The sequence below is a fragment of the Dicentrarchus labrax genome, unplaced genomic scaffold (assembly GCF_905237075.1).
Source record: "Dicentrarchus labrax unplaced genomic scaffold, dlabrax2021, whole genome shotgun sequence".
Taxonomy (NCBI): domain Eukaryota; kingdom Metazoa; phylum Chordata; class Actinopteri; family Moronidae; genus Dicentrarchus; species Dicentrarchus labrax.
In genome coordinates, this window is record NW_026136709.1 from 19,055,358 (window position 1) to 19,064,513 (window position 9,156).

Consider the following 9,156-nt stretch of genomic DNA (forward strand, 5'->3'; position numbering starts at 1 on the left):
TTGGATGACAAACGCACTCCGCCCCCTTCCGACCACAACAAGCATTAAGTAGGCCTACAGAAGCCACGAAGAGACACATCAGGAGCTGTGAACCCTTAAAGCCCGTCTTCTCCATCATCGCATAGGGCTCCAGAAGCGCCATTGATCCGCGTTTGGCCGCTTCTTCTGTCAATCACGGCGCAGCGTTTCGGTGGCGCGGGGGAGAGCTGTCCGGTGCTGAAACGGATGAAGCGCTTAGGGAACTGTCCGGTGCTGAAACGGATCAGTGTGGCTGATTTATCCAAATCAAGTCCTTAATTTAGATCATTGATATACATTTGTTCTCATTTACAGGAGTCGAAAAGCTTAATTAAATCTACTTTGAAGTTAAGAAACAATTGAAACAAACACATTCTCTTATGATATTAAGGGATGGGGCGTTTCTGTTTGTGCATGAAGATAGGTTGAAACATCATTCTGAGGATTTATTTTATGCATAACCCAGGAACTAAAAGTTAAAATAAGCAACTGGAACAGGTTTGCCACATTTTTGCTGCTTCTTTGTCAATAAGATATTTGATTAAAGACAGTATACACACTGTATGGCCAAAGATGTGTATACTTTGGACTAGACGCCTTAAATTAAATTAAATCCCCTGAAAATAAGTAGCCGAATTCTCTATAACATTAAATGTTCGTGATTATAAGCAAAAAAAAAGTGTTATTTGTTAAAATGTAATTATTTATAATGTTATTTATTTAAATAAAGGTTATTTATTTATGTTTGTGCTTCATCAGGACTGTTTGGGTGTAGTTTGATCACATTTGAGTAGTGACCAAACCCCCCAACTGTCATCAGAGTCAGATTCAAATCCTGACTGGTGCTTGGAAGTAAGTGACATCACCCTTTTTCTAACTAAGCCCCGCCCACCGAAAGTGCCCTGTTCTAACTTTGCCTTAAAATAGTGTGTTTCAGGGCGTTTAAAGGAGATCATAATGCTACAGCATACAGTGATATATTAGACAATGGTGTGCTTTTATGTCGCAACTCTTTCCTGTTTCAGCCTGACAATACCCTCGTGCACAAAGCAGCGTCTACAAAGAAGTGGCTTGACCTCAACCCCTTCCAACACTATCAGTCAGACCTCACCCAACATCACCGACCAACATCCTGTGGCTTAATGGGAGCAAACCCCTGCAGCCAGGTTCCAAAATCTTGTGAAAAGACTTCCCAGAGAGAGTGCTGGCAACATATTAATGTCCACTGGTTTTGAGATGAGATGTCTCCACAAGTCCACAAACTTTCGCCCATATATGCAAGATCAAGTTCACTTTCTGTTTTGTAAGCAAAAACAGTCCAGCGGCAAACTTCATAGGTGTCCTTTGGGCTCCTCCATCTATACTTTGCTAAGTAAAACAGAAGTCTGAGATGAAACGACCATTTCTACAAACCTACAGGGTCTATTGGTGTGGAAATTTGGTCATGCCTTCCCTTCAACCTTGACATGTTTCTAATCAATAAACGCTGTTGCCCCTCCGTGTGTTAGTCAAGCAAACTAAACTGAAGGATTTGGATCTGATCTATTTCTTTACTTTGTCAGCAAACTATCTGTCTCTCTCTTTCTTATTAGTTCAAGCTCTAAGGTTGCTCTCTCCCTCTCTCTCTGCTGGGTGTAGGGGCATGTCACGTCACGCTGTGTGAGCTAGAGGCATCTCGTCCTGGAAGGAGGGTGAGGAAGACAGGCGTGACCAAGGGTGACAGAGCTGAGAGTTGGGCTACGTGCTGCACAGGCCATCGGGGATCCTGGAAGTTGGAACCTGAAGACCTTGTGGATTATCTTGACCAACATTTATGCAGCTGCGTCCGAGACTGCTTGCTCGTCCTGTCTAGAAATTTTGACATCTGCAAGCAAATGACAGGAAATCCAGCAACTGCCAGAAAATCATGCTGCACATACTCAGTATGGCAAAATGGCTGTATTTTCACACTGTGGAGAACATTTTTTTATTTAGTCAAGCTTATCTGTCCATACTTTGCAAATGATCCTATTAATCAAGGTTTGTGTGCTTAGTAAGCCTTTTTCTGTGGTTTACAATAAATATTTATGATGGTATCTGTGCCTGGGACAGAACCTTTCCTAACCCTAAAAGAAATATTTCTTTCCTTTCTCTTTCCATTTTGTTGTTGGTGCCAGCGAAATGCTACAGAGAGGGAAATAGAAGCAAAGGAAAAAAAAACATCAGTCACAGTGATGATGATGGTGACGAAGGTGGACATTGCACCTTCTTTGGAAGGTGTGAGCCATCTGCATGGGCAGTGGGCTCTTAATGTTAATGTGCTGCCAGCTGGAGATCCATGATACATCTTCAACACCAGTTCCTGATTTGGACAGTTTGGAATAATGTGACATTTGAACAGTATGAAAATCTGATTGTTTTTTCTGTCCTATTTGACAGTTTTGATCGGAGCTGCAAAGTTTCAGAAGTCCCCCTGCTTCTGAACCCTAATTGCAGGATTTTCAGGGCACCAACTAAAGCTATGCATTATCAAGTTACATTACTCTAAATGTTTTAGAGGAAACCCTCAAAGCAATCATACTGCTTAGAGATTTAACCAGTATTTGAAGTTGTAACCCAACTGTAATCCTTTACCAATTTAATTCATAAAACCCAAGTCAGTCATCATTGTGACATTTAAGTGTTTCATTCTTCCACAGGGTTGTAGAAATAGTGCCAAAAAATAAACTATTGTTTGCAATATATCTGTTAAGAAACAGCCAGAGATTACCTAATCAATCAATGATTTATTGCTCACTCTGACAATGAAATAAATGCCACTGTACAATTGTGGTTGAGACTGAGACTAGTTGATGGTTTAACAGCAACTTTGATATAAGTTGCCTAATAAGAGGCATTGTACTCAACACACTAATGATAACAGGATATTATTTGCCTTGCAGCATGGTACACATGCCCCATGCGTTACTAGACGTGTATCAGAACAGCAGTTGGATTTGATTGTCAGCTTCTAAGAGAGTCAGATTCTGCACAAAAACAGCAAACAAAGTAAACAATTTAATATTTAAAAAAGACTTGTAATTTGTAAAATGGTAAATTGGAAAACACTTCCAATTGAACTAATTTATGTGTATTAAAATGAACAGAAAATCATCATCATCCATTTAAAAAAAGAAATGACATGAATATTACAATGAATAACTTAAAAAAAAAAATTCAGTACATCTCTTCTTCCATAAATATTATGGCAAAAGGCTTCACTGAATCACATTTTTTGTTTCTTATGGGGTTAGATAAATTCCATTGTTGCTTTAAAAGGTTATTTATCATTTTAGAAGCAATCTGTATGTAAATTTACCCAATACTCATAACCAGCTACACAAGATCAGCATTGTAACAGTTGTCATATTTTGCTGATTTTTATAATCTCGTCTTTATTTTTATCTTCAGTTGAGCGATATGTACATAACGTCAGAGCTACGGGAACAAAAATGAGGCCATGAAGCATCCCAATAAGAATGACGAGAAAGAAAATTTTGAAAAATGTTCTGAATGTGTGAAATTCGGATGCGGCCAACACTGAAACCCCTAAAATGGTGGACAACGCCCCTTGAATTATGGGGTAGCCTAAACTGGAGAGAGCATCCACAGCCTTGTCATTAGCATTTGGTTTCTTGCTTGAGACAAAGACGTAAGACATGTGAGCAGAGAAATCGACAGTGAAGCCGATGCAGACGGTGAAAATGATCATGGATATGGAATCGAGAGTGATGTCCCATAGCACCATGATACCAGTTACCCCAACAATCACTGAACCGATCGAAAAAGTCACTATTAATGAGCAGAGTGGGTTTGGAATCAGCAGGAGAGAGACGACCAACATCACGGCTGTGATCACGCCAACGTTTTTAATCGTGCTACTGACTACGACGCCGTACTGGTCGTAGAAGATGAATTTGTGGTTATAGACTAACAAAGATGCTGCATGGCATCCGCCCGCAGTGGTTTTAAAACCTTCAAGCATTTCAATTTCCATGCTGGCATTGGCAATATCAACAGTCTGAATGAAGGACCGGGAAGCATGGATGGCATCTCCAGAGAGGTTCACGTCTTGCTTAAAATAAGGAAATAAATCAAAAAAATTTGATATATTTTTGAGAAACACGTCTTTATCATCAAGGTTTAAATGTGTTTCTTGTCCATATGACATATACGAGTCCAGCCAGGATGTATAAATATCCTCATCTACAAATTGGAGCCTTTTAAAGTTCTCCATACATCCCTGAAGTTGGTGCCTCTTGGTCTTATCCCAATATGGGAATTTCTCATTTACTATAACCATCACATATGGACCATAATCAGAAAAATACTGCCTATCCTTCTGGTTGAATCTTGTAACGTGGGAGTTATCAGCTGCCAGATCATACAGCTCAATCCCCTGTTGTACATGGAAGCATTCATAAATACTTACAGCTAAATATACCACATAAAGGATGATTACAACTCCCTTGACCCAGGCTTTGATCAAAAACGGGCCATAGTAATCCTTAAAGAAATTACTCGCTGGGTGTTTTTTCTCTGCTCCAGTGTTCTTATCATAGTCGCCTCCCACACAGCAGATGTTATAAACCTCACTATGATGCTCCTGTTTGTCTGATGGTACTTTCATGCAGGTCAGCCAGTGCCGGTTGCTGGCTTCTCGCCTCCCATTTAGAGCCAGGAAGGCTCCAAAGAAGGTGATTGTGTAGATGTAACAAAATATGATGGACGTGGTGGTGTACAGACAGAACCACTGCACTGATGGGAAGTCGGATGTGACGCCTATGGAGAACTTGAGGATGTCAGTCAGGGCGGTGATGGTGATGGACATGATAGCTTCTTTGTAGGAGTGAGCCATCCGCTTCGGCACTGAGTCTTTCACGTTGGTGTGCTGCCAGTCGGACACCATAACGAACATATTGTTGAGACCGATTCCTGTAAGAAAAATTATGTCAGTGATGTAAAATTAACCACAGCTCTGAATCACTGTATTTTTAATGTAAACATGAAACCATAAAAAAACCATAATAAACAATAATCTTTCCTAAAATATATGAGGAAGTTAAAATTCTGCTCAGTGGTTAACAACTGTGATCACTTTAAACGAATGCAGATTAATTACTTGAATACGGAAGCTGATGAAGGCCATGCTTGTATTTTCTTTTATATCTCAAGATCACAAGTTAATTTTTCTCGCTACCTCAAGAAAACAAAGGCTTATTTCTCGAGATAACAAGATAATTTATCATGAGAATTTTTTTTATGGTAATTTAAGCCATTCATGTCTTGCCAATGTGATTCAATACTGACAATATATATCAGGAGAAGACTGAGATTTATTAAATGATCCCTGCAATGTCGATTCTTGACATGCACATTTTTCTGACTGCTGGTCAGTATTAACATGAACATTAACTGGCACATTGCATGTCATTCCTCCATGCATTGTCCATTACGTTGAACCAATGTTATTGCAACCACGGCTGTTCTCACCTTCCGTACTTGATGGATGCTTCCCTCCTAACCACAACCTAAAACTACTAGTACAGTCTAGAACAAAAAAGCTTTTTCTCACCGAGTATAAGGAAAGGAGAGTTTGCGACTGTAATAACAAATGGCACTCCAATGTAAAGCAGCAGGCCAAAGGAGGAGAGAACAGCCAGGCCAGAGGATAAGACGCCGAAGACAGCCACCCACACCTTGTTCCTCACGTTGTCAAATCTGTCACGGAGGTAAAGAAAAGGTTGTTCTACATGCAACTAATGGAGTTACATATACTGTAAGAAAGGTCCAACTTCAATCTGAAAAGCCACACAATAATCGCGTTTATGTTGGATATTTGTAGCATCACACATGCATGTATTTTAGCAACTAATACTAAAATTTGCACATATTTTTTTTGTACAGTAAAATAAAAAAATGTTTTCAACAGGTAAGTTAACACTAGTGTGAAAAGCAGGTGTTACACTGCCTTGTCTGGTTGAAACATTTGAGTATATTTTATACACCTTTAAATACATCCAATTTTACACTAAAACGTTTTTAAAAAATCAGCTTTACATGCAATTTTACATTTACCACTAAATGTAAAAAGAAACTTTGTTTGTTTACAAGAAAACCCCACAGTCAACATTAGCTTACATTGGCTTTAAGATACTGGTCATACTGAGCTCAATCTCTGAGTGTGTTTGAATTGAGAATGGGAGTGTTTGTTTGCTTATTAATTCAATTTCATAGTCTCACTTCAAAACCCACTATCAAATTTTGAATTTACAGCTTTCCCAGGATTCTGGGAAATAATAAACAAAGCTGTACTCAACAAAACAATATAAAGACCTGTAATGAAGTTTAATGGTGTAATAAAAAGTACATTTAATGTGTCCAGGTTATTGCTCAAACATATTTTTAGAATTTTGTTTTAATGGCTTCTGGTAACTTATTGGGTGTTTTTATCATTTTTTTCCACTGCCTTTATGACCACAATCTAGCAGTTAGTACTCTCAACTACACTTTACAGAAACTAAATATAAAGTCAAACATTTTTAAATTGCAACAACCCTAGTTTGGACACAGCAATGCTGAAATTGTTGTGATCACTGCATGTAACCTGTAATCTGTGGCTTTCCTGCATTAGTCAATTTGATAAACAACAGCTCTCTGTGTCCTGGACTTGGTCTGCAGTCAAGAAATCGCTCACTGTGTGACAGTCACTGATCACTTCTTACCTCAGGCAGGATATGACCGAGAAGGTGATAGCTAAGGCATAAGTAATGAGGAATAAAGGGAAGCCATCTGTGGTGTGACTGTCAATCTCCTCCTGCTTGGATTTGGAGGTGTAGAAAGACACCTAGAAAACAGCAGAAAGAAGCCAACATGAGCGCTCAAGTCAGACGACAGTGTTCACATGTGGATTTCACCACAGCGATAAAACCAGTGTGACAGCACAGCTTGGATATTCAGGACAAAACAATATGTCTGCACTGTTTCCAACCACTTTATGTCAAAAGGAAGTGTAAAGATACAGTGGGAGCAGACACACTGTAACTAATATGTTTAGAAAATGCCTCTATATGCTTTTTGTATTGCACATTATTATTTTAGATACTGAGCAAATGCTTCTCTTAACATCTCAAGTTCAGCTATGAGACAAAATCAGGCTTTATATAATAACAGTGATGCATATTGTCCATTTTGTGGTGCTAGTGAATTCCTAAAATTCACCAGCATTTATTGTATTTAGCTCTACAAATACACAGAAATTATCAATGGCAGGCCTTTTATGATTAAGATCTATAGTATATAGTATATTATATAGTTTTATACTTAATATCTTTAATAAAATAAAATGTGAATATGTGTATTTATTCACAAGAATTATATTCATGGTAGTGCAAAGGACTTTAAAACAACCTTTAGACAATCCCTTAGGGGATAAAATGTAGTAAGAATATAAGTGGACAGTTACATAATTGACACAAATACCTAAATCTTCACCTCCAATGACTTGGACATGAAAAAAATAACATCTTAATTTATAATAAAGGTATACTACTTAACAACAAAATTGTTCTAGAAATGCAAATGCAATTTTAGTTCAAAGATCATCAAAGTTTACCACACAATGGTTGCTAATATTAAAAGAATATGGACAGAAAACCCTTGGAACATATTTCAACATTTCATAAAGACCAATGAAAGAAACACTGTGTGACAATATGTGATACGTACATCAATGTGTTTTTTGTCCGTCTCATCTGATAGGAGTTTTTTAAATCTTCTCAGCCATAATTTCGAGGCGTTAGTTGTGCTCTCCTTGCCATCTAAGTAGTAGAAGAGTTTTACGGCCTGAGCACTTATGACTGAGCTGTTGGCATCTGTGATAACCCCGCCTAGCACAGAACCCAGAAACACTGAGCTGGATCCGTGTGTGCACACAGGGAAGATGATGCCGGTTTGATCCGTTTCATTAGAGCGGACGATATCCAGGATGGTGTTCGGGATACATTCTCCATTGGCTCTTGCACACAACTCATTGAATCCTAGTGTCCCATTGTACACAGTGATATTAAGGATCTTATTGTTGAGTCTGATGATGTCCTCAAAGGCAGGATTTGCTAGTATATTCAAGTTGTTAGTTGAGACGGCAATGATGGATGCAAAGTAGTCATTTTCGTACAACCTGTCTTCTGAAAACATGGAGTCATTGTAGGGGAAGTTTTCCTTGACAAATGCTCTTGTTGCCTTCGAGGGTCCTTTCCTAGGTGTGAATTGCCGCTCAAAGTCATTGTCCTCCCTGTCTTTGAGGAAAGTGAAGCCTCCGCCAAGTGCCGCTGAGAGTATCAGAGGAACTACGAAGAAATAAAAAGGATAGGAGCCTACAAGTGATCCAAGCTTTTCAAAAAAGCCTGACAGAGGCTTTGCGAGGCAGTCTGTGCGTCTGCTGGCCATCTTCAGACTGACAGTTGGACACATACGTGGAGGAATTGTAACCTTTTAAAGGCTGTGGGCCGGAAGTAGCATTACTAATTGTCTCTTTCAAAGTGTCTTTGTCATATAAAGGCTTGATGATTACCCGTAACAACAGTAAAAAATAAAAAGAAAATGAGACATTTGGATTTACTGGTAATCTTATACATGCTGTAAAATGATAAGAGAATGAGAGTGCCCTTCAATGATAAAGGGGACAGGTCCCGGAAAAAAGTTAGACTTTGGTATAACGTACAGATAATCAAAGACAAAGAAATTATTTTACAATACAAGTATTCACGAGTCTGTGATAACTGAGTAACTATATAACTAAATCAGTGTGTATCTTGTCATACGGTTGGTGTAGAATGTGTCAATACTAAGAAGAACACAAGGTAATAAAGATACTTAACATAGGATAAGAGTTTGTTTTCCTTTCTCAGGGATTAAAGTTTAACTCCTGCAATTGAAAAAAGGGAGTAACCGGGGAGCCAGACAGTTACTAGAGCAAATGTAATTAAGTCAATTTTATTGAAGTCCTTCACATAGAGCTGGAGCTTCTGAGAATTAGAAATTATTGTAAGACCTTGAAATTTGACCATTTGCTAAACCCTTCTCGTAAACAGAGCTTAGCATAGTGCATATGCTAGGCTT

The 9,156-nt window shown here is 38.6% G+C and overlaps 1 protein-coding gene across 1 annotated transcript; it reads right to left on the minus strand.

The window, feature by feature from the left end:
• Positions 1 to 2,763: 2,763 nt before the first annotated feature.
• On the minus strand, positions 2,764 to 8,533 carry LOC127369432 (patched domain-containing protein 3-like). The gene is made up of 4 exons (XM_051410818.1): positions 7,765 to 8,533; positions 6,762 to 6,883; positions 5,612 to 5,757; positions 2,764 to 4,971 (listed from the first exon to the last, which is right to left on the minus strand). The coding sequence occupies exons 1-4, from the start codon at positions 8,506 to 8,508 to the stop codon at positions 3,401 to 3,403; spliced, it is 2,583 nt and encodes an 860-aa protein (XP_051266778.1). The 5' UTR covers positions 8,509 to 8,533; the 3' UTR covers positions 2,764 to 3,400.
• Positions 8,534 to 9,156: the final 623 nt, after the last annotated feature.